Below are 26,986 nucleotides of genomic sequence, written 5' to 3'. Positions count from 1 at the left end.
GGTTAAATTTCGCGTCTGTGGCACGTCATCTTCGTGGTGTAGCAATTTTAGTGGTTAGTAGTGTAATTACATTAAATAGGTTCAAATGAGAGCGGCCATTTTGACTTCGTATCCGTAACCAGCGACCCTGGAAACCCCCGAGTGCTGCATTTTGGCCCAGTTCATAGCGTTTTTGTCTCTTGGCCGGCTTTGCGGCACCTGACGGCACTGTGCGACGTGCTGCTACCGGTGCCCGGCTGGTACCTTGCTACGCGGCCACCGCCGCCCCCCACCACTCGGCGCCGGCGGAGACCGGTCGCGCAAAGTCCGCAGGCCAGGCTCGGCAGTGCGGGCCGGACGGCCGCCGCGGTCCCCACACACAGTCGCCGCGCCGCCGCCGCCATGGAGCTGTCCGTCATCAGCAGCGAGCCGCAGCCCCAGCCGCAGTCGCAGGAGGCAACGCAGGTGGTGCCGGCGCGCAAGAGGGAGCTCAAGAGGGACACCAGCCGCCTGCCCAACGAGGTCTTCACGCGCCTGCCCACCAAGCCGCCCGTCGACATACGCTTCGACAACGTCGGCTACACCGCGTCGCTCGGCTTTCGCAAAGGTCAGTGTTGGCGCTCCTCGTCCGGCGACTGGTGAAAGTTTGGCACTGAGGCCGCGACGAGAATGAGACAGTGGATTCTGGACGAGCGGGATTCCAGTACCTTTCAGTGCGCATAGATTCGATTTCTTTTACTGTGGTTCCTCTAAATTTGGTGAATGCATGATTCTCCAAGAGGTTTTGGCAGCTTTCACATCACGTCCCTGAGCAAGTGCTCCATCACTGACAGCGAGCGAGGTGGTGTATCAGACACTGGAAGGTTCAAATTCCCATCCCACCATCCTGATTTAGGTTTTTCTGTGGCTATTCTAAACGCCGCGCGGGATTAGCCGAGCGGTCTATGGCGCTGCAGTCATGGACTGTGCGGCTGGTCCCGGCGGAGGTTCGAATCCTCCCTCGGGCATGGGTGTGTGTGTTTGTCCTTAGTACAATTTAGGTTAAGTAGTGGGTAAGCTTAGGGACTGATGACCTTAGCAGTTAAGTCCCATAAGATTTCACAGACTTTTTTTTCTATTCTAAACAGTCCGAAGTTAAGGTCGACGTGGGTCCTTAGTCAAGGACACGGCTATTTCTTTTCGTCGGCCAGAGTTATTATTCCCTCACTAAATATCCGGTCGTTGACGAGACGAAAACCCCAATCTCCCATCCTTCCTCGTTACATGACAGACGGCAAAAGATGTCAAACTTTTACCTTCTTTCAAACCGCTTACTTGAAAATTGCATACACTCAGTTATGCATTTCAAAGTGTTACTTCAGCAAAAGGAAACAACTGGCCAGGTGCGAGTAAGGACTCACGCTCTGATTTTTCGACACAAACTTAATTATGTATATAGACAATTTATCCATCCCGGAAATCGACAGTCTCGACGATTTCTGCCTATTATCGACATTGATTGTGGCAAGATATCTATCTCAGGAATTCCAAGACCCTCGAGAACGGTTTTAAGTTTGAAGTCAGATAACAAATGACAAATTAATTTTTTTCGTGTGATATAATTACAAATTAACAATTTTCTGATTTTTTTTCGTTCACTTATACTGAGACCTTGCATCTTTCCAAATTTCATGATTCTAGACCAGCAGGGAGTATCCTATAGGTTTTGATGGGAAGATTGCGAGTATCGAAGGACGTGACAGAAATGACCGCATCTTCTGATTTCCAAATTATTCTGTAGGATTCCGTACCTCAGCCATTAAAAAGGGAGCCTTATACGATCACTTCGTTGTCCGCCTCTCTGTCCGTCTGTTAAGACCCCTTTTTCCCAGCAGTGGGTAGAGGTATAGAGTTGAAATTTACGTCAACTACTAAAGTCTACAGCCGGCCGAAGTGGCCGTGCGGTTAAAGGCGCTGCAGTCTGGAACCGCAAGACCGCTACGGTCGCAGGTTCGAATCCTGCCTCGGGCATGGATGTTTGTGATGTCCTTAGGTTAGTTAGGTTTCACTGGTTCTAAGTTCTAGGGGACTAATGACCTCAGCAGTTGAGTCCCATAGTGCTCAGAGCCATTTGAACCATTTGAACTAAAGTCTACAATCAGCTGGTTCAAATGGCTCTGAGCACTATGGGACTTAACATCTGAGGTCATCAGTCCCCTAGACTTAGAACTGCTTAAACCAAACAAACCTAAGGACATCACACACATCCATGCCCGAGGCATGAATCGAACCTGCGACCGTAGCGGTCGCGCGGGTCCAGACCTAGAACCGCTCGGCCACACCGCCCGGCAAAATCTACGATCCCTTGGCGTTTTAAGAAGTATAAGTTCATAAGTAAATGTAATCAAACGCTACGGTCATTTTGTCAGATATTTCCACACTCGCAAACTCACTCATCAAAACGTATATACATCGACTATCTACACAAGCAATTAAGCTTGTGGAAAACCCTCAGAGGGCGAGCCCTACCCACACTTCTCCGATTTTTATTTCTTAATGTGACAATCATATTCTCACGTCGTGACCACACTATAGTCCAAATCCGAAATAAGGGTGGTCAGTAAAACAGCACTGAAAGCACGTTTACTGTGAACAACAAAGTACAGTCAAAACTGAACTGACATCCTGGACGGAGAGGGCAGCCATTTATACAAACATCGAATATTACAGAATGGTAGTACTTCTGCAAACACCGAATATTCCACAGTATATACACGCCTTACAAACATATTTCCAGAACATTCCAGAAATGATGCTAAATAACGGGTAACTAATTCGTCGTGGTCGGGTGTGAACTGGAGCCACGCTCTACCCAAATGGCTCTGAGCACTATGGGACTCAACTTCTGAGGTCATTAGTCCCCTAGAACTTAGAACTACGTAAACCTAACTAACCTAAGGACATCACACACATCCATGCCCGAGGCAGGATTCGAACCTGCGACCGTAGCAGTCGCGCGGTTCCGGACTGAGCGCCTAGAACCGCTAGACCACCGCGGCCGGCACGCTCTACCCAGCCAAAGACGCTAACTACTAAGCCACGGTTCATGCACCACGATTCGTCACAAAATTACGTCTGTTGTTTCCCAACACGTCAGTCAGCAAACACATTTGCAGAGAAAGGATATTTTCTTTAAAAACTACGCCTCTTTAACACTCTAGGGCTAATAACATCACCGTTGAGCGCACTAGACTGATCAGCCAATCAATCGGTCTTCAATATTCACGAAAGTGTACTACTTGCACTAAGAGTACCTTCTCTTAAGAAATTCTTTAGTCACCTTAAACCATGTCTATAGATCCACTACACTACTCAACGTTATCAGCAAAATTTTGCTAAAAACAGTGTTGATCCCATAAATTTTTTATTTAATCCGGTGACCATTTTACATCTGTTGTACGTAGATTACATTCAGACCTTGTGCTCCAAGATGGTAACAGGAGCTGGGCTGGCTAAGCGGGCTTTTCTAGTGAGATGTAATCTCAGATTTCGCTAAATTTTATTGATATACATGAGATCGCTGTTTCCCTTGGACAATGCTCCAGAAAATGTTAAACATTATCTAGTTTAAACACTTAGTAGCTAATGGCCTGCTGGTGAAAATTACAAAAAGAGTGCCACTAACATACCCCACTAGTAGTGGTTGTTGTTGTAGGACCAACAACACTGGCAGCATCGGTACATTTATGGGAAATCACGTACGTATTGTAATTTAATACCGAATTTTAGTCCATCCCGAATTATCACGTTTATTGATCGCTGGTTTCAACTCTAATAGAGATTCATCTTCAGATCAACAAGGTCAATGCACAATGCAATTCGTTCCAAACATTAGTAGGCCTACTGCATGACATAACTACGCTCTAGAACGAAATACATTTCCGAATTATCTTCTCGATCATAAAAGTTGTGTGAGGGTGGAAACTGGTAATAATGAAATTATTGTGTAATGAAAACCGCTATATGGTACTTAGGAATTGTCATTCGATACCATGAAAACTAGTAAAATGACTTTCGACGGCCACCACCATCATCAAGTGTTTACATGAACACTATTCGCTTCATGCAAGATCACTATGCGAGGCCTGCTACTAATTAGTAATCTACAAAAACAGAAATCTTCTCCCCTGGTGGAACTTGCATTTTGAATATCTCCTAGTTTTCTTTCTACTGAAAATGTAGAATGTAGAATATTTTCTTAATCTACGGTCCAAATGTCTCTGAAAACAGGTTGAATGTAGCGATTTTCCGCTAATGACTCTATTTAAAAAAACTGCACTATCGGCCAATTTCGACCTTTATATCAAACTGGAAAGGGCAATCGCCACATGAAAATGTTCCTTTTCCGTAACGTGTCTTGGTTAGCGTACATTGTGCACTAACACGAAGCGATTGTGAGCTTCAAAACAAGATAGCCATCGAAATTGTTTTAAAGTGAATTATTTTCCAATAAAGTGACGGCCATTAACGGGAATGATAATGACAGGTTTGAAAGGCATTGCGGGTGGGATTAAGCTGTGATCAATACGCAACACTCTCTACTTGAGAATTTGCCACTGTTGCAAATGATGTCTCTTTATTGTCGAAAAAACAGTCACTGATTGGTAATCGTTGATTTAATTATATTCTCTAGATACTGGTAAGCTGTTATCTGTTTTCCAGCATATCATAAAGCCGAAAGAAATTACGCTCAACATCAACACTGTAGCGTTGTCTTCAGTTACTGTGCAGCAAAGCATTGTCGGGTAGTCACTGGTTGTGTACGCCACCGCCTTCTGATGCACCAAGGAAACCTGTTACATCCTGTCAATATCTTGTAATATGGACTGTATTTTTCAGTGAAATTCTATTTTATACTGTATCAGTTGAAATCATTTCCACGTCAGATACGATCTAAGGTATCCGAAGATAAAAGTGACCAGAGTGCCCAGTTACTCCATTTTCTAGTATCTAATGTACAAAGTGTTGCACTCATTTATTGGAATACTTACATGCACCTACAGATTCGAGAGGTTCCACGTGTAACATGAAAAAAGGTAAATACAGTTCCTTCAGGATCTATATTAAAGGAAGATAACATTTTAGAGAACACAGGAAATCTCACTGTAAATTATGCTTAGTACTTATGTAAAAACACTTTTTTTTCTTTACAGAATAACGTTTTATCGCTACGAATGACATTAAAAATATAAGACCAGCTCAGTTACAGTCTCAGAAGGTAAAGTATTGAGCATGACTCCTCTGAAATTACGAACCTTGTTTAGGACAGCCATACATGCCTTAACTGGAGATATGAACAGTTTTCTGTTCATTCCTGATAGGAACTCAGTGATTCATTATCGCACAATAAGTGATTACTGCTTCAATTGTAAGATTGTTTATTTCACAAGAACTTCTGTTTCTCAGACACATGCAGCAGATAGCGTGTTGATATCTTTGTGTCCGATCTTATAAAACTTTCCACAACAGGATCATGGAAATTTTTATGTCACTGTCGTCGTATTTCCTATGACAGTGGTCATGTGTAGGCGCCTTCCTATTTTGGACTACCTGACGGAGCTCAACTGTGCGCTAGTGTACCCCTCACACTGTAGATAAACGTCTTTATCAAATGCCACTCATGCGTCACAGTTAGTCATCTAATTCTGCAAAACACTTCGTCTCGAGCCTTCTTTGTAAAAATGTTTTCAACGTCTATTTGCTTTTCCGTTAAAAGCTATGAGAGAAAATGCCTTGCCACTTACCATTAAAACTTCAATCGAACGCTACTTAGTGAGTTTCGTTTGGCTATGAAATTTCGTGAGACTACATACGACAAAGAGAGAAGTGCGAAATACGCGATTCTTGCATTTTTCATAAACTGAAATAGTACAGAATCAAAGCTAAGAACGAACAAAAGTTTTCTGTTCCGAAGATAAGGCAAGCAGTTGTCAGATAAGCGTTAGCGCAAGGCCCCCGCTAGCCATCGTTACGCAAATGTTGTCACAGAGCGATTGGGATGCGGTCTCTGGTTTCTCCGCGTGCCGCTCGCTGTATTTCAGAACGAAGGACGAGCTCCGCCCTCATAGTTATCGATAAACGTTGAAAGAAGTACGCAGTACATGCAAACGATTGTTTATACCCTGTGTGGCGGTCATTGTACAGTGCAAGCAATAGTGAAAAGCTACGTATTCGCACGCTTTTACCCGTTGTTTACGAAAATTAATACCGTACTATCACATACACCATATTTTCTTACAGTGTGGAGAAGATGTAAACTAACTTACAGCACTGTATGGTCATGTAATTATAGTCCATCCCACAATGTCCCACATGAAATGTCAGTAAAGATTTTCGAAGGCTGCGTCTGAAATGAAGAATGTCTCTCATTCTCCATGATAAGAAAAGCAATGTTTGGCGTAAGAAGACAAGAAGACAAGCTGTCACATGAAATGGAGCCAGCGGCCCTGTAGCATTGGTAATACCGGTTCCCGTCAAATCACAAAGTTAATCTCTGTTGGGCTTGGCTAGGTGACCGTCCGGTTTGCAGAGCTCTTTCGACAAGCGGGGTGCACTCAGACCTTGTGAGGCCAATTGACAAGCTGCTTGATGGGGAAGCAGCGGCTCCGGTCACGAAAACTGACAACGGCCGGAAGAGCGGTGTACTGAAAATGGTTCAAATGGCTCTGAGCACTATGGGATTTAACTTCTAAGGTCATCAGTCCCCTAGAACTTAGAACTACTCAAACCTAACTAACCTAAGGACATCACACACATTCATGCCCGAGGCAGGATTCGAACCTGCGACCGTAGCGGTCGTGCGGTTCCAGACTGTAGCGCCTAGAACCGCTCGGCCACCCCGGCCGGCAGCGGTGTACTGACCTCATGCCCCTCCACATCCGCATCCATTGATGCCTGTGGGCTGAGGCCTTCATGACCTCTTCGGATGGAGTTTACCTTAGCTTTTCACACATAAAATAGCGTGACTATAGAGCCATGGATGACATAATGTTTGACCTTGGAATAGTGAACACTGTCAGCAATTTTTTGTTTTTTAGTCTGCAAAACACAATTTGAAAAGACAATGATGTTTTATTGAAGTGGAAATAATGCTGCTATTACGAGCATATGACTCGTTTGCTATATGGACCTAAAGCGTAATAACGCTGACTTATTATCTCCGCGAACAAGAAAGAAGAATCTCTGTTGGCGGCTTGACTGCGATTTGTGTTAGCTGCCATTGAGAGCATCTTATTCAGATAATGACAACTTATGTTTGTCCCATAGAACCTGCATAGTTCCTTTTTTTTAATTTTTTTTATTACGAGGCCCGCTGTAGTACTGCGAACAGAAATTGACACATTTATAATTTTAAATTTCGCGGACATATAGGTTATTTTTTTTTAGCCAACATATTGATTCAAAAGAAGATGTTTCATGTCAATTGATTAAGAGTGCGAGAGAAAGTTATTTTATTCTAAGGGAACTTCAAGGCCATCCTCTCTCTCAGCAACGTGACGCGAATCTTATACGATCTGAAAGCATGATTCGTTAAATAATGAGTCCAGCTTCGTACATTATTTGATCAGAAAGATGTTTAGTAATTTTTTCTCTGCTCAGATCACGTACGATGGGAGTTACAAATTACGTACTCTTTATAGGTATTGTGTTATATTGTATTGTATGTTAACCGGGGGCCTAGAAACAACGGGGGGTTCCGTCCCCGCCGCAGCAGCATGGGCCGCACCCCCGAGACGACTACCTCAGTCCACTTCACCCCTCCGTCCCCCAACACCGAACCACTCTTTCAGGGTTATTCTGCAGTTCGACCCCTGGTGAACCCCCCAGGTAACGTCTCAAACCAAAGGAGTGTAAACCCTATGTTTGCGTGGAAGATTAATGGTGGTGTACGCATACACGGAGAGCTTGTTTGCGCAGCAATCGCCGTCATAATGTAGCCGAGGCGAAATAAGGGGAACCAGCCCGCATTCGCCGAGGCAGATGGAAAACCGCCTAAAAACCATCCACAGACTGGCCGGCTCATCGGATCTCGACACAAGTCCGCTGGGCGGATTCGTGCCGGGGACCAGGCGCTCCTACGCAATCCGGAAAGTCGTGCGCTAGACCGCACGTCTAACAGGGCGGGCTCTCTTTATAGGTACAAAACAAAATGTCAATAGTCAAGAACCGTCACTCGTTTGTTTGACTCACGGAAGAGTGTCACGGAAACGTTGAAGAATCTGAATATCAAGCAGAGGTTTGAAGATACACATCAGTTATCGGAAATTTTCAGCTACCAAAATTCTACAGGTATTTTTTTGGATATAAGACCCGCCTGCTATGCAAAACACCGTTTGGGTATATACACTCCTGGAAATTGAAATAAGAACACCGTGAATTCATTGTCCCAGGAAGGGGAAACTTTATTGACACATTCCTGGGGTCAGATACATCACATGATCACACTGACAGAACCACAGGCACATAGACACAGGCAACAGAGCATGCACAAGTCGGCACTAGTACAGTGTATATCCACCTTTCGCAGCAATGCAGGCTGCTATTCTCCCATGGAGACGATCGTAGAGATGCTGGATGTAGTCCTGTGGAACGGCTTGCCATGCCATTTCCACCTGGCGCCGCAGTTGAACCAGCGTTCGTGCTGGACGTGCAGACCGCGTGAGACGACGCTTCATCCAGTCCCAAACATGCTCAATGGGGGACAGATCCGGAGATCTTGCTGGCCAGGGTAGTTGACGTACACCTTCTAGAGCACGTTGGGTGGCACGGGATACATGCGGACGTGCATTGTCCTGTTGGAACAGCAAGTTCCCTTGCCGGTCTAGGAATGGTAGAACGATGGGTTCGATGACGGTTTGGATGTACCGTGCACTATTCAGTGTCCCCTCGACGATCACCAGTGGTGTACGGCCAGTGTAGGAGATCGCTCCCCACACCATGATGCCGGGTGTTGGCCCTGTGTGCCTCGGTCGTATGCAGTCCTGATTGTGGCGCTCACCTGCACGGCGCCAAACACGCATACGACCATCATTGGCACCAAGGCAGAAGCGACTCTCATCGCTGAAGACGAAACGTCTCCATTCGTCCCTCCATTCACGCCTGTCGCGACACCACTGGAGGCGGGCTGCACGATGTTGGGGCGTGAGCGGAAGACGGCCTAACGGTGTGCGGGACCGTAGCCCAGCTTCATGGAGACGGTTTCGAATGGTCCTCGCCGACTCCCCAGGAGCAACAGTGTCCCTAATTTGCTGGGAAGTGGCGGTGCGGTCCCCTACGGCACTGCGTAGGATCCTACGGTCTTGGCGTGCATCCGTGCGTCGCTGCGGTCCGGTCCCAGGTCGACGGGCACGTGCACCTTCCGCCGACCACTGGCGACAACATCGATGTACTGTGGAGACCTCACGCCCCACGTGTTGAGCAATTCGGCGGTACGTCCACCCGGCCTCCCGCATGCCCACTATACGCCCTCGCTCAAAGTCCGTCAACTGCACATACGGTTCACGTCCACGCTGTCGCGCCATGCTACCAGTGCGACCAGACTGCGATGGAGCTCCGTATGCCACGGAAAACTGGCTGACACTGACGGCGGCGGTGCACAAATGCTGCGCAGCTAGCGCCATTCGACGGCCAACACCGCGGTTCCTGGTGTGTCCGCTGTGCCGTGCGTGTGATCATTGCTTGTACAGCCCTCTCGCAGTGTCCGGAGCAAGTATGGTGGGTCTGACACACCGGTGTCAATGTGTTCTTTTTTCTATTTCCAGGAGTGTATTTGCAGATGATGAGCTACCACTATTTGATAATGTTCAGAGGATCCTGCAGTACCGTATTGTGTTAAATTAAGTTCTGAATAAAGCAAACCCATTGACGACGGCACATAGGTGCTGAAACATGTTTAGGCAAACACACACACTCACACACACACACGCACACACACATACACACACACACACACACACACACACACACACATACACACACACACACACACCTTTTTCAGCACTTTTGTGCCATCGTCAGTGGTTTTTTTGTACAAATCTTAATTTAACATTATACGGTACTGCAGGATACTCTGAACATTATCACGCGCTGGTAGCTCGTCATCTCCAATTTCGCTCTGCTAGTCCTTCATTTGTCTTCTCGTGAGTTATTGAGAAAAACATACAAGTATTACAAATATTTTGCAAGATCACGTTTGTTAATAACATTTTTCGGCAATCTATGCAGGAACCCATATAAAACGAAACTCGATGTTAAGTGCGACGTTTATGAAACGCAGAAAATGATATTAAGAGAGCTACGACAAGCCAAAGTCGTCTGAAAGGCCGCGTGGTCTAGGGCGTCTTGCCACAGTTCGAGCAGCTGTCCCCGTCGGAGGTTCGAGTCCTGCCTCGGACATGGGTGTGTGTGTGTTGTCCTTAGCGTAAGTTAGTTTGAATAAGATGAAGCAGTGTGTAAGCCTAGGGACCGATGACCTCATCAGTTTGGTCCCATAGGAACTTACCAGTTTCCGTCTGAAAGCATCAAGTTTAACGACGTGTCGCACAGTTGATTAGTTGGACGGAATAGACATTGAATCAGATGCTAAGTATTCGTCATGCCTGCACGTAGCAGCTGACATTGTAGTTGTCAGTTACGTGTACTATCTCTGAGCATGTAAGGGTCCGCAGACGCGCTCGCAGAAAAGGGATGCTTTCCCGAGAAACGACGTCCCTTTAATACTTCAGCGCCAGTAACATCGGTGTTGTGCGCCTTTGATCGAATACCCAGCCAATGGCTCAATCTTCAGCATCCATGAAACTGCGTGAATTCTTTATATATGCGGTGTCTATTCTGCCGCACATGCTCTAAACAACAGACTCCATGTTGATCCTGCGGCCACGATGAATGAAGATACAAAGTAGCTGCCAGTGGGCATTTTAAACTAAGGTTACAGGTCCCCTTCTCAAACTACCTGATTGAAGTACCGAGATGAGAATCTTGGTTGACGATGCGCATGATATTGAAGCTTCCAAAATGGAAATAGTATTTGTTTATTCCATGGGAATAATTGTGCCCCACACCGTGATGTAATCCAGGACGGAAAGAAGGTCAGCATCGGTCGTAATATCATCTGTATTTTATTGCAGATCTATATTTCAGCTAACAGCGCAGGTATAATGAGTGTGTTATAGGTAGTCATGTACTGAGTGTAATTATAACGACACGAATTACAATACAGCATTGGCATATACGTGTAACGCACTGGTGATAGCTACGCTGTTGCTCAAATCTATATCTGTAATAAATTACAGATGATATTACTACAGACTCTGAGCACCTTTCTGCCGTGGACATTACTAGCAGTTGTTCTAGGATGAGCAGCGCTGCCAACAGCAGTGCAACTATTTGCGACTTTGTCCCTCGGTTGTGGCTTAAGTCCTGCTGATAAGGAGGTCGCCAGAGATGGCACGCTATCGCAGTCGGACAAAAACTGGAGAAAGAGTCGGCCGTGACCTGACATTCTCGTGGACGATTTAAACAAAAAAACGCGGATAACTTGTTGGCTTATAAGTGTGCAGTTTTAAGAAGTTGAGGAGGGGGGAGGGGGGGTGGCGGACGAGGAGAGAGGAGAGACGAGTGTTGCAAGGGGAGGAGTCAGACAGGAAGTGGGAGCCCGTGAATTTAACGTAGCACCATTGGACATAAACGGATTTCAAGTGGTAATTGTAGGAATAGTGAGGAACAAAGATTGTAGTACATCCAGACCTGAAGAGGGGACTCTTCGCCTGAGTATGTTCGACGATCATTATAGGCAGTTTCTGCAACAATAGTTAGGGAAAAAGGGGAGGGAAACTACATTAAAACATACAAATTTTAATACATTTTCAAGTTATCGAGACTACTACAAGTTTTGCCAAGGCACAATAGAAACAATAGTGCTCGCCTATCTGAGAGAATATATGTAGTGGGGTAAAGTGCACACTGATTTCCAGTCTTGAATTTTATACTTAAAATGTGGCAATCCCCATGAAAAACACAATTTTTCAGTAGTCGAGCAGTTTATTTGCTAAGAAACTGTGCTTCGTATCCACCACTTCTCCCCCTTCCAAGAAAATAACACGATTCTTCTTCCCCCCCCCCCCCCCCCCCACACACACATACACACGAAACTCAGATCTCGAGAGTATGCACTTGTATTGGTGTACTAGTGGAGAAAAATTACTAGACTGGCGTACACAAAAAAGGACGGGTAGATTAAGTGTTAACAGATGAAGCAACAGAAATGAACGAACAGATGACGGCATAAAACCGGACTAAATTTAGAAGTTTGAAAAGAACACAGAACGTAACGAAGGGGGCGGAGAGGGGACGTGGAATTTTACATTGAGATTCATGACTTTTTATCATTCGGTTCTCCTTCTACTGCCAAACAAATTGGGGCAGGCAGAATGAAATCCACAAGAATCAACGTCTAGCCTTACCCTGACTTATTCATTGTTGATACGGAAAACACTAAGAGACTAACGCGACATAAAGTCGAGATTTCATATGGGCTCCTTTTGAGTCTCTGGCGAGCACAGTTCTTTTGAAACTTGTGACGTTCTCGCCTCACTATAAGCATATTATGCCTGCCATATCGGCACTTTGACATTCTTCAGTTTCCCACAGATCAGGGCAAAAGTTGGTGTCCGTCGCAACGGCAGTTGCTTCGATTAATATTTTCTTGTGTTTTTCGCTATCAATCTGAGCTTATCCAATCCATGGGTCATCAAAGAATGGGCCTACTAAAATTTTGTAACATATAGTGTGCACACAAGTTAATTGTATGTAGTTATTCCTCGTATGTTCAGCGAGACCGGCCTACAATATAAGAGGATAACTACTGATAAAGTGCATCATGTTTTGTTTGGCAGATGCTAAGTAACTATACATCCATTTGTACATCGCAATGTCATTCGCTTCCAGAGCATCCTTGTTCTAGCTCGTCCAGATTTCACGAAAGAATGCAATAAGCAGCTGTTCTTTGGATTCGGAAATGGCGGCCGCCGTTTTGGCTGATATCTTACTCGGTATAATACACACACATCAGCTAAAAGCCATGAAGATGCCGTATGAACTGTGCATGGTTAAAACTGAGAGGGTAAATTGTGACCAGAAAGTTCCTACGAAACTTTCCGGTGACATTTCACGAACTTATCGGAATGTCCGGTACTATGTTTGCATAACAGGCAGACGTTGTGCTCATAACAAAGGTGTAAACACAATTATGTAGTGTAGCTTAAGCTAACTACTTAGCGAGAACGTCAACCTTATCCTTAATGCTGCACACCGTAACAATACTTGCAACGCGGTAGTGCAATTAAAATACCTGTTTTTGTGTTTCTAATTAACCAGTTAAATCTTTAGTTTGCCTCGTCTATTTTTAAAGCCTGCGCTGAATGAGTGTTAATATTAAAATTGTATCCGTTTCTTGGCTGCAGAACGGTTGTGAGTTAGAAAAGGCTAAATCTGAATCTTTCGTCTTGTTGTTACCTACCCATTCCATCAGCAGTTCGCTGCTCATCCAACCAGAAAGTCCTGTAGCCGGCCTTTCTTAAATTATATTCACCAACAGTACACATTTGCTCCGGAAGAATATATCGTATTTGCTTGAATGTGCGAGTCCATTCTTGACTTCATGGAGGCATTTGATATGGTTCGGCACACTCGTTTAGTGGAAAAAAATCAAGCTCATCGAGTATTAGACCAGATTTGTGACTGGATTGAGGACTTCCTTTACAGTTAGAAACTAACACGTAACTCTTAACGGAACGAAATCAACAGATGTAGAGATAATTTCAAGTATGTACCATGGAAGTGTGATAGGACCGCTATTGTTCACAATACACGTAAGTTATCGACTGAATAATTTCGGGAGCTCCAAAGGGCCGTTCGCAAATGGTACAGTTGTCTATAGGAAGTTAACAACGCCAGAAGATTTTGGCAAGCAGCAGGAAGACCTGCAGTGGTTTCATGACCGGCGCAGGGACTGGCAATTCGCCCTCAACTAAAATAAATGTATGATACTACGCATAAATGGGTGAAGAAATCTAGTACTGTACCATTACACTTTTGGTGACAAATCTCTGGAGTCCCAAACTACCGCAACATAATTTGGTGTAATCATCTGGAGCAATCTAAAGTGGAATGAACACTTAGCAACGCAGGAAAAGCAGATACCAAACTGATATTTATTGGAAGAATCTTAACGAAAGGCACTTCATCAACGAAAGAAGTGGCTTACAAAACACTTGTCATAACAACTCTTGATTATTGCTCATTAATTTGGGATCCTTACAAGGATGAATTAATAGTAGATAAGATCCAACGAAGAACGGCGCGTTTCGTCAGGGGATCGTTTGAAGTTGCTCAGCAAAATCTACAAAAGAGGTTTGCCAGTGCAATTCCGACAGAGTACATGCTGGGAAGAGGCGGACAACATGCTACGATGGCCGAGCGGTTCTAGGCGCTACAGCCTGGAACCGCGCGATCGCTACGGTCGCAGGTTCGAATCCTGCCTCGGGCATGGATGTGCGTGATGTCCTTAGGTTAGTTAGGTTTAAGTAGTTCTAAGTTCTAGGGGGCTGATGACATCAGAAGTTAAGTCCCATAGTGCTCAGAGCCATTTGACCCATTTGACATACTACGAGGACCATAAGGAAAGGAAGGGCCGGTCGGTTGCGAAATGGAAACCACAGTGAAAATCAAAAATGTTTTATTTCCAGCAGTTTTCTATACCTTACAGCTACGTCTCTACGTAGTCGACCCTCCGACTTAGACATTTGTCTTAGCGTTGTGCCAACTTTGCTGTATCCTCGGTATAGAAGTTAGCCGCCTGTGCTTTCCGCCACTTTTGCAAACTGATCTGCAGGTCGTTGTCTGTACTTAACTGTTGTCTTCACAGCCAGCAGTTCATGTGAGCAGCACGCAGGTTTGTCATGAAGAAGGACATGTATGACGGTTACGTTATGTAGGGTTACATGAAATCAGGCGAACCTTCGCAGGGTGGCCCTGTACTTGGCGGGAGATGTTACTGTTATAGACATCTTTGCTTGTTCACTGTGTACTCAGAACTTTTGAGTGACGCGACGCGACCGTCAGGTATACTAGAGACACTGGCCAACACACTTGTGCCAAGCTTTATCAGATTTTCACTGTGGTTTCCATTTCGCGACCTGTCGGACTTTACTTTCCGAATAGCCCTCGCGCTCCCACCCCTACACATCTCGCGCAATGACGAGTACGAGAAGTCCGCAGCTCGTGGTCGTGCGGTAGCGTTCTCGCTTCACGCGCCGGGGTTCCCGGGTTCGATTCCCGGCGGGGTCAGGGATTTTCTCTGCCTCGTGATGACTGGGTGTTGTGTGCTGTCCTTGGGTTAGTTAGGTTTATGTAGTTCTAAGTTCTATGGGACTGACGACCATAGGTGTTCAGTCCCATGGTGCTCAGAGACTTTTGAACCAGTACGAGAAACTGGAGCTAATACGTTGGCTTACCGACAATCATTCTTTTCTTATGTCATTCGCAAATGAAACAGGGAACACCGATCAGATAGTGGTACCAGAAAACCCTCCACCACACCTATAAGGTGGCTTTCGGAGTATTGATGTAGAAATAGACATCTGCGTATGGCTGCACGTTGTAACGGGAGACTAACGATGCGAGCACGTTGGGGTACGGTGACATCGTAAAACGTTATAAAATGGTTACTTGAAAAATCAGTGCCTGCATACAAAATACTGCAGAAGACGGGTGCCTTACCTGAGTTTCGCTGTTTTTAGAGGGAGGCTGTTTACTGGTGGTATGTTGTCATCGAGCGTCTAGTGAATTCTTGTTAGCCTTGTGCGCGTTATACGGCCAGTGAGACCTCCTCGCCATAACACCGATAGTAGTGTCGCAACCGGATTCACGGTCAGAGCAAGAGACCAATTCGCCTCTACACCTGTACTCTGGTAGACATCTGCAGCGTTTGGAGGAGAATATTTTGTGGTGCCGCTATTCACTCCCCACTTCCCTGTTCCATTCACGACTGGTGCGCAGGAGAGACGACTGACAGTAACTCCAACTAAACTGATCCAAGAACTGATCCTAACCATCTCTTCATCCTTTTCATGTTAAAATTCTTCCTCAGCTATGGAAACAACTGCAACAGTAGTAACAATAACAACTATAATAATACCAACTACAATAGTAATAACACCTACTGTCGAAAAATATACACTAAGAAAGAGTGTACAATACTTGCAAAATTTCTCAAAAATTTCATTCCTTCTCCTGGCAAATTTTCACCATCATTCTATCTCTGGACTCCATTACGCTCTTATTTACTCGATAACCCATTCACAATTGAATCAATTTCTATTTTCCTTTCCAGAAAGTCGCATTTCCTCGTTGTAACTGAGCGGCGACGACAGTGCTGCAAAAAAAAAAACGTAGCGGGAAAAGTAACTTCTAACATTTCTGTCAGGATCAGATAAACGTAAGAACTGTTTAGTTTAAGAAATTAACACTACATCTTGCAACCTGAAAATGGATCAACTCTCCTCTCTGGCTGATCCATTTTTTTTTTTCTTTTTTGTAAAATGTAGATCTGTTGGCAGCTAAAACAGAAACCAATTAAGACAGAGCTACGCTTGTTCGAGAGTAAAATAGAGCTCGACTCGGTGTATCTTACGGCAGTACAACTCAAAAATGTCAAAAATGTAGCTAGACATAAGCTACACACAGCTTCTCCTCCCTCTCCTAGCGTTACGTGCACACATCCTGTATCTATAACTTCAAAACCTGTAAACAACTTTCTTTATAATAATAATTCTGTGTATCTTCCACGCCGTTGCCACTTGAGAGATATACGAGCGTTATAAATTTGTACAAGTAAAACGCATCTTAAAAGATCTCAGTACGCATCATAAAATAATTTACGTAATAACAAACAAACTTTTAAGGTGACAATCTGTAACATAATTTTCCATATTATTTACAGAATGTATATACAGCCCCATCGGTTGCACCAATTTTTTGTCATTTGACCATGGGTTCGATTACACTAGGGCAATCTTAATCAAATCCCGAACGTCCTTCTGAACGTAGCCACTAAGTCAAAACGATCCTCCTTAAAACGAAAACATTTTCTTGGCTTGCTTTGTCCAACGGCATTGTTCCCATACACAGTGCATATGTTTCTGGCTGCCTCTGCTGATGACAACACTCTATGGACCAAACAGAAGAATGTGTCGAAAATGTTCCGATTTTTCCACTTGGCACTCTATTTTCTAGCGTCCACAACTCCACTCAGTATCTCGAAACGACAAAATGACAATAAGTAAACTCAAATAGCAACAGTGAAGTACGAATAAAAAAGCCAATTGATACATAAAGTCGTGGCAACCGGAAAAGTAACATCCAAAAGAAAAACGCTTCGAACTTGTGCACCGACAAATAATAACGTATGTTGTCGTATCCATGCACGTGGTGTGGCTGTAAAATACAGGGGCTTATGTCACAGAGTATATACGCATGACGCCAAAGATGAAGCACCAACTGTGAATCGTGAAGTCTCTTCAGTCAAATGCAGCACCTCTGTTGTCTTTAGACAAATCAGTTTGGCTCCAGCCTCTGATGTTTTGTTTTGTCGGAAAAATGATTTTTGCAATAACAAATGGTTGAAATGGCTCTGAGCACTATGGGACTTAACTTCTGAGGTCATCAGTCCCCTAAAACTTAGAACTACTTAAACCTAACTAACCTAAGGGCATCACACACATCCATGCCCGAGTCAGAATTCGAACCTGCGACCGTAGCGGTCGCGCGGTTCCAGACAGTAGCGCCTAGAACCGCTCGGCTACCTCGGCACGGATGTGCACAAAACCAAACGTTTAGACAGTGCATTCACTTTCCTTGAGCGGTACCACAGCGACGGTGATGATTTCTTTAGCCCAATTTTTACGGGAGATGAAACATGGGTGGCCTACGTCACACCAGGATCAAAGCAACAGTCCATGGAAGTTGAGCAAGAGCATCGTTTTGCTACAAGACAATGCCCGAGAACGAGCGAGGTGGCGCAGTGGTTAGCACACTGGACTCGCATTCTCGAGGACGACTGTTCAATCCCGCGTCCGGCCATCCTGATTTAGGTTTTCCGTGATTTCCCTAAATCGCTCCAGGCAAATGCCGGGATCGTTCCTTTGAAAGGGCACGGCCGGCTTCCTTCCCCGTCCTTCCCTAATCCGATGAGACCGATGACCTCGCTGTCTGTCTTCTCCACCAAAAACAACAACAACAATGCCCGTCCGCATGTGGCGAATCAGACCCAAAATCTCATCATATCTTTTCGATGGGAAACTCTAGATCATCCGGCGTACAGCCCCGATCTTGCGCAGAGGTAGAATTCCATCACCGTTTCCATCAATGGAAAATTAGCATGGAGCTTTGTAGTGATAGAGGTTGGGAGTATATTGAGAGTGACTAAATATGTATGCTTTTGAAACGAAACGTTCTACGGCAACAGTCCCGTTATTTTATAGTCAGCCCTCGTATGTTGGTGTCTGCTAGGTGGCACTAATCGACAACTGACCTTCCACAACCAGTAGCTGCGACTGGCTGCTACCCCAGAAGCGAGTCGTCGTCCGGAAGGGCAGTGGCCGCAAAGCACCGCAACAGCTGGTAAACCCGTCACGTCCCGTTGAGCGGCAGTGGTTTACCTTCAGACTTTTCCATTGCGAGAACCTTTGCGTTCTTCGTAGAGCAGTCACAGCGCGTCTAGCGATCCACCGGCCGCAGGTAGAAGGTCATCAAAGTGGACTTTCGACCGTAACATTCAGTGGAACCGTGAAGACGTCACAAGTTGCGAATTCGCAGAAGACAGCTAAGCAACCAGGCATATCAGAAACACGAGAGCGAAATTTTCCTAAAGTAGCCTTGAGTCGTACGTGAATAGCTCAAAAGCAGTGGTTCGAGTTCGAGTCTCGCTCCCACACACAACTCTGATCTGTTAGAAAATTTCTTTATGATGCCATGTCTTCCAGTGGAATCAGTCTGGCAACGCATCCAGGAGAGCTCTTCAGATATTTTGGGAAATAGGAGAGCAGTATTGGTAGAACTGAAACTGCGAAGGTGTGTTGTAAATTGTGCCTGGAGAGCCAGTCAATGACAACTACGCCGGCAAAAGGCAAGGGTCCCGGTTTGAAACCCGATCTGGCACAGAGCTTGCAAGTTCCTCAGCTCCTAGACTCCGTATCGTGTGGTCAGCAGTCTCGCATCAGTCAACATCTATATCCACACTCTGCGAGCCACTGTGAGGTGTATGGCACATTGTACCAGTTGCTAAGGCTTCTTCCTGTTCCATCCATGTGTAGATCCCGGGAAAAATTACTTTTTAAATGCCTCTGTGCACTCTATAATTAATCTAATCTAAACCTCACGATTCCCATGGGACCAATAAGTAGGAAATTGTAACATATTCCTGAAGTCATCATTTAGTTGCAGTTCTTGAAATTTTTATACAGGCTTTCTCGGGGTAGTTTGCGTCTATCATATACTGTATGCCAATTCAGTTTCTCCAGCATCTCTGTGATATTCTCCCATGGGTCAAACAAACTTGTCACCATCAGCGCTGACCTTCCCTGTTTACGTTCATGTCCTATCTGGTGAGACTCCCATACGGTCGAGTAATATTCTAGAACGGGTCGGACAGGTGACTTTTGAGCAATCTTATTTCTTGAGTGATTGCATTTCGCCAGTATTCTACCAATACACCGAAATTTCCCATCTGCTTTACCCTCGGCTGAGCCTATGTGATTATTCCATTTTATATCCCTATATAGTGTTACAATCAGGTATCTGTAGGGCTATGGACGAGATATATAGCATCAATCTCTTCTGAGGGCAATTCTATTCACTTTTTCTCTTGATCTATTTACTGAACGAAAAAGCATGAAACATATTTTCGTAAGATACGATGAACATTGACGTATATGCAAGAGTCAAATAATAATTAAACATAGTAAGTTCGTAGGGGTCTAGGGCTGGTCCAAAACATTTACAATAAAAAATGTCTATCTATAAATACAAAAATTAAACATTATAAGTCGGTAATTAAACCAATAATGCTATATGCCAGCGAAACCTTGACACTTAAAAGGAAAACAGATATGGAAAACCTGATGAAAGAGGAAAGGAAAATCATTAGGAAAATTCTGGGACCAAGATGGACCAAAGAGGGGTATAGATTACAGAAAAATTCTAAAATTGAAGAATATTCTAACATAGAGATAGACATGAGGAAGAGGCGTCTAAAATTCTATGGCCACATAATGAGACTGCCCGATCACAGACTTACAAAAAAAATAGTAAGATACGTAGCATCCCTTGTTAATGGAGGAGAATGGATCAAAAATGTAAAGAAAGATCTGGAATTAGCCAACATTACCACTGAAGACATGAACAAAGGAAACAATTTCAAACTTAAAGTTGACAAATGGGAGGTCAAACCAGAGACAAAAGCGCCGAGAACTGGAACAAAATGGAGCGAAGAAAGAAAAGCTGAATTCTCGCAAAGAATGAAGACCTGGTGGGCAAACAAGAAGAATAAGAAGCCCCAGAAGTGAACCATCTTTACTTAGCGTCTTCCATGTTGGGAGCTTTACGACTAAGAATAATAATGTGGCTCTGAGCACCATGGGACTCAACTGCTGAGGTCATTAGTCCCCTAGAACTTAGAACTAGTTAAACCTAACTAACCTAAGGACATCACAAACATCCATGCCCGAGGCAAGATTCGAACCTGCGACCGTAGTGGTCTTGCGGTTCCAGACTGCAGCGCCTTTAACCGCACGGCCACTTCGGCCGGCAATAATAATAATAATTAATAATTAAACATAGTTTGTGTAATGTACAATTATCAGTAGCCCCATCATCTCCCATGCACCTGTTTACTTCCATTTGTTAGTCACATGTGCAGGATTTTTAAAAGATAATATTTAGTGATGATACTATGGAAGGACGAATGTCATATAAATATACGTTGTCTTCTGAATAGTTGCCGAGATACAGCTAATTTCAAATCACGTCGTTTTCCATTTTAGACACTTGAAAACGGACATCTGCATCTGCTGGGTGTCCCAAGAGGAATGTTAATATTCAGGGATGTGACAAGAACGACCATCCGAAGGAAAAATGTCTGGTAAACATGGGCTCTAAAATGCATATCTTAAGAGCTATGAACACTTGTTCAGTAGAGGAGCTCTGTTCAACCGTGACAGAGACGAACAAGTGCTAATATCTCTTAAAGTATGCATTTCAGGGTACATACTTACTGAACATTTTTTCTTGTTTTGATCCATTCTGACACCTATCAAATATGGAAAACAAAAGCCTTGCAGTAGAGAAAATTTGTTTCACAATATCGAAGATGAAGAAGTGCTCATAGCTATGAAGGGATCCATTTCAGACCTAACGTTTACTAGACTTTTTGCTTGGAATGCTAGTGCTTGTCATATGCCTGAATATGGACTATTTCTCCTGGGACACCCTGCATGTTAGCCACTCTGAAGTGCACGGTAGAGTGTAATTCACGTTCTGCACAAGGTATGTACTCGCTCCATTCGTCTACGGAGTGCGGGTAGAACGACTGCTTCAATGCATCTGCCCGCGGCGTAATAATCTGATCCTGTTTTCTCTCTCCCTACGGGAACGATACGTGTGGGGTTGTAGTATATTGCTAGATTCTTGGCTTCTTAATGTTTCTTGAATCCTTAAGCTTTGCACGGAGGTTTTCACGAGAGAATCGGCATCTATATTGACGTGTCGCCAAATGCAGGATATTCAGTACCTCCGTGACACTCATCTGTGGGTCAAACAAGCCTGTGACAAATCGTGCTGCCTTTCTTTGTTAGTAATGATTAACCCCTGTCAACCGTATCATGGTATGAGTCACATAGACACTTGATCAATATTCTATCACGAGTGATTTGTAGGCAACCTCTTTCGTTGACTGATCCTACCGATAGACTTAAGTCTTTCAGTTGCTTTCACTACGGTTGAACCTATGTGACCATTCCATTTCGTATCCCTACAAATAGCTGCGCACGCGTATTTGTATGACCTACCCAAATGTTTATTGAGTCAATAAAAGTTTGATGTCTATTTGCAAACGTGTAACAAGTTTTTACGTGATTTCACTTTGTACCACAGAAAGGTGCAGAACACTCTTCGTAACGACTTCCATGGTCACGTGTCCTAATCTTGATAGTGTTATCGGTGGCTAACAAGAGATAAGTGTAATCATTTCTTACCTTGTCATCTTGTATCTGAAAGAATGCAGATATATCGTCGAGATTGCTGAGTATCGGGAGAACAGCAGTGGAATAATGATTTTAATACAGATACCTACGACCAGCAGTGTTAGTTCTCCTTCGTTCCTCCAGCCGGAGGTTCGAGTCTTCCCTCGGGCATGGGTGTGTGTGTTGTTCTTAGAATAAGTTTAAGTAGTGTGTAAGTCTAGGGACCGATGACCTTAGCAGTTAGGTCCCTTAGGAACTTACACACCTTTGAATATCTCCTTCGTTGAGGAACACTCCACTGACGCGAGCTTTCTCGTATACCGACTTCAGTCCTATTATGTACATTAGTTTCTGAGATCTGGATAACTCCGTAAGGATTTCTATGTACCATAGCTTCCATACAACGGTGAATTACTCTCGACATAATAGCGAAACTGGTGCGATTGAGTTGCGCAAGAGCGTATACCGTTAGCGTTTGACGTTCTTAGAAAAACGCAAATGAATACAAGGGCACCAAAAAATGACAATATAGCGAAACTGCGTTGTGTTGTAGACTGGACAATAAGAAGTAACACATTTTCTGCTTTATTTTTCGAGAAATTTCGTCGTAAACATTAACGTGTATATTCGTTGCACTCTTCATTTCAAGGGCTCTCGGCTAACGCTCATAAAATTAAATCGTCTTTCTAGAGAAACATTTGTGTTTCTATAACTAAGCAATCAAAAGCTGCAATTGCACTGCAAAATTTTATCCTGTTACGTCCTAACGTTTGTTTACCTTGTCTAGTTTTATGGAATAGTTCACAGCGTAATGAAGATACTAACTTTGTTAAATAACAACAATAGATAAGCTGTTGAAACATAACGTACGACACTCAAAAAATGCCATTCTTCTTGCAGTCAATGTATCTTTAGTATGATTTGTAAGAAAGAGGCTGTCTTTTGGGAAGATACGACACTGACTGCTCGAGAGAGACGTTGACAACCATATCGTTTACAGCGTCTGCTCGCAGCTTGCAATATTTCCACAGTCACAATGTTTCCCACAGCTTTCAAGCGGAAGACGTCTTCCTAGAATAATTCGTTCAAACTAATCACCCAGCCGTGTACACAACGCGGAAAAGTACTTTAGACACGCACCAAAGACGGAAGTCACTTTCCTACTTCTTTACAGCTGATAGGTTACGAACTAGAGGAAATTGCTCTTCCGGAATGCTGATAACACATGCTGAAACTCACATCGAACAAGTTACATACAGGTATACTTACACACGGAATTAATGACCATTTCCGATTGTAAGAACGAATAGGAAAATTAGAGTTGAAAGTTACAAATAATGGGGAATAACGTTTGAATTGTATCAACAAAAAATTTGGGAATTTTTATGAATGGAATTCTGTGGGATAAGGACAGAAGATACATTGGTAATTACGTCTCACAATTACGTCTCACTTCCATTACACATCGGCGAGTACTGAAGCTCCTTAAATTGCTGTTTATGACTATGTCTGTATTTTAGCGAATTTGAGACACATCGTTGGCCCTTTTTCACGTTATTGTATACTGTCCAATGTATTTTCTTTCATATTTATGTGGTAACGTATTTCTGATAGCTCATTTGACAGTTGCAACAACGATGCTATATTGATACAATGTTCCTTCATATAGTCTATGAAGTTTGTTGATTAACAGTTTGATCTTTGCTGCTAATTTTATCTTCAACTATGTTTTTCTTACGTCTATGTTTATCCGCTATCATAATTTAAGTTTTGATTAAAATTTTCTACACCGTTTTTACGGTTAAAATCTGTTTATTCGTTTAGTATGTTCTGTGGTTGCTTAAATCTGTGCATATACCTTCCATTTCTTCAAGAATGTTCGTTTCCTGTCCCTCTGGCATTGTATGCAGGAGTTTCATTGCTTGTGCTATATGTGCTGCTTTGTGGTTCTCGGATTTCAAGGGTTTGAAAAAAGAAGAAATATTACTCTTGTTATCTCTTGTGTGCGTCCTGTTTCACCTACGGAAAAATTTTCAGTGTCTCAGTGTATTCATATTTATATTACAAGATTTATATCATGCTGTGTGCCCTGAAGTTCGTAAATTGAAGCTTGATAATTTAAAACAATAGTTAAGAGCATCATTGCTGATGGTTCAGATTTTGGACAAGGAAGCCACAAATAAATTCAAAATTACTAGATGCAAAGTTGTATTTTACGAGAGGTTCAGTAATGATATCAAGGAAAAAGAATAAGAAACTAAGCTCTCAGTGGTAGAATGAATATTGAAAATTCAGTTATTGATTTTATTTAACAGAAAGAACTACGGTGGTATGAGCATGTTAAAAGAATGCAGAAAGAAAGACTTCAAAAATGTATTGTGGACTGGGCACTTTATGGAAGAAAAAATAAGGGAAGACAATCTAATACTTGGATTCACAGGATTCAGTCAGTAATGAGGGAGAAAAATAGGGTAACAGAAAAGGGTGGAGAAGAAGAATTACAGACACTATGTAATCACCGCTGCTGGTATAGTGTGTTGAACCAGGATACGTAAAAAAATGGAAATATTTCATTCTATCAACGAAGGTTTTGGCAGATTCCCCTTGTCGTAAGAAACTAGTTGTCGGGACTGGCAACACCTCCTCAAATGTTCCGAATTGGGAACCCTTTCCTTCATGATAACCACACTAGGATTCGTCTCTAAAGAACCAAGGCTATACAATGGGCCAGGTCGGAAACAGCCAACTACCCTTAGTGGTAGGGAATGTATTAATAATGTATAAAACGTGGGTGGCCTAGGCATAAGTGTCATTAGCATAGTAGTTTCCAGTCGCGCTACCATGAACGTGCTCTATCGTGATGTGTAGCAGAATCGTGGCATTAGTCAGTGAAAATACTGCTGGAGGAACGTGTAAACGGCCGGCCGCTGTGGACGAGGTGACAGTGAAGGTGCTAAATTGTGCTACTGCTAAAGATTGAATATGATTCCTCATTTTTTGAATGCTGTAATTTATGACTGCAATTATCTGTCACCTTATTTATGTCATTTCATTGTAGCCATTTTTGTTACTGTTTTTGTGGAATAAGAAAAAAGTGGTACAAAAGAGCTGTTCTAGGCGCTTCAGTCTGGAACAGCACGACCGACCGCTACGGTCGCAGGTTCGAATCCTGCCTCGGGCATGGATGTGTGTGATGTCCTTAGGTTATTTAGGTTTAAGTAGTTCTAATTTCTAGGGGACTGATGACATCAGATGTTAAGTCGCATAGTGCTCAGAGCCATTTGAACCATTTTTTTGAACGTGTAAACAATAGGGTGTCTTCAACAAAATCGTGCCATGAAAGAAAGTAATTTCTTTCAGCTATTTTTCTTCATACCAGCCTCCGTAAAAGCGTTAGTTACTTAGAAAAGAAATGTACTATTCACGGACATGTGTCATCTTTCTGAGTGTCTTGTAGTTTTCGGACACACAATTTCTGAAACCCCTGTGTTTACTTCTACAGATTTTTCAGTATTAGAGGCCGCCCTTATTATAAAAGTAGCTGGTTACAAATGGTTCAAATGTCTCTGAGCACTATGCGACTTAACTTCTGAGGTCATCAGTCGCCTAGAACTTAGAACTAATTAAACCTCACTAACCTAAGGACATCACACACATCCATGCCTGAGGCAGGATTCGAACCTGCGACCGTAGCGGTCACGTGGTTCCAGACTGAAGCGCCTAGAACCGCACGGCCACACCGGCCGGCGGCTGGTTACAGAATAACGCAGAGGGATTAACATAAGTTATAGTCATTCCTCTGCCCTTGAGGCACTACATGGTCGCGTTCGTGTACAAGTTGACAGTGACTGTACTAGTACGGCAAAAACGGAAAAACTTTTACTATGCCGAAGAATACCAACAGAAATAAAAAAAATTATCGCTTTAGTCGATGGAATCTTTAGATGCAGAACGATAAATCAGCGGGAGCTGTAGCTGAAATGCATCAAGAGTACTTAACGTGACATTGCATAAAGGAGTTGCAAACGGAGGAGGGAAAAACTGGATGATGTAGAAAATATTAACGTGTGTGTTTCGTCCAACAGGTACACAACAATGAAGTGATTTTCACAGGAAGAAAAGGAAGACGCTCTCAAAACTGGTTGAAACATCACCGTACACAATTATTAGCAGAACCGTTAGTAAGCTTTGAGAAAAACATTTTGCTTTTATGCTCCAAGCTAAGTCGTCTACGCTGGAAGGTAAATGTTTACATTTTCTAGTCCCATAACTAGTGACAGTATTTGGATGATTCAGCTGTAGCTAACGGGCTTCCTCTGATGTCATACAGAAGTATCGTTCTGTAACTGACTAGTTCTTGTGCAGTCATCTCAACTGCTAATGATACGAGGCCGTTGGGATCCAGCACGGCGTTCCGTATTAACCTCCTGAACCCACCGATTCAGTATTCTGCTAACAGTCATTGGATCTCGTCCAACGCGAGCAGCAATGTCGCGATACGATAAACCGCAATCGCGATAGGCTACAATCCGACCTTTATCAAAGTCGAAAACGTGATGGTACGCATTTCTCCTCCTTACACGAGGCATCACAACAACGTTTCACCAGGCAACGCCGGTCAACTGCTGTTTGTGTATGAGAAATCGGCTGGAAGCTTTCCTCATGTCAGCACG

The 26,986-nt window shown here is 43.6% G+C and overlaps 1 protein-coding gene across 1 annotated transcript in view; it reads left to right on the top strand.

Moving 5' to 3' along the window:
* The first annotated feature begins 337 nt into the window (after positions 1 to 337).
* LOC124802447 (ATP-binding cassette subfamily G member 4) overlaps positions 338 to 26,986 on the top strand; it is a 205,079-nt gene continuing 178,430 nt past the window's right edge. The window contains exon 1 of the mRNA XM_047263231.1: positions 338 to 586. Coding sequence (XP_047119187.1) covers positions 382 to 586 — 205 coding nt within the window. The 5' untranslated portion in view covers positions 338 to 381. The remainder of the gene's footprint in view (positions 587 to 26,986) is intronic.

This window comes from Schistocerca piceifrons, chromosome 6 (genome assembly GCF_021461385.2).
Source record: "Schistocerca piceifrons isolate TAMUIC-IGC-003096 chromosome 6, iqSchPice1.1, whole genome shotgun sequence".
In the NCBI taxonomy this organism is placed as follows: domain Eukaryota; kingdom Metazoa; phylum Arthropoda; class Insecta; order Orthoptera; family Acrididae; genus Schistocerca; species Schistocerca piceifrons.
This window is presented reverse-complemented; position numbering and strand designations above follow the sequence as displayed.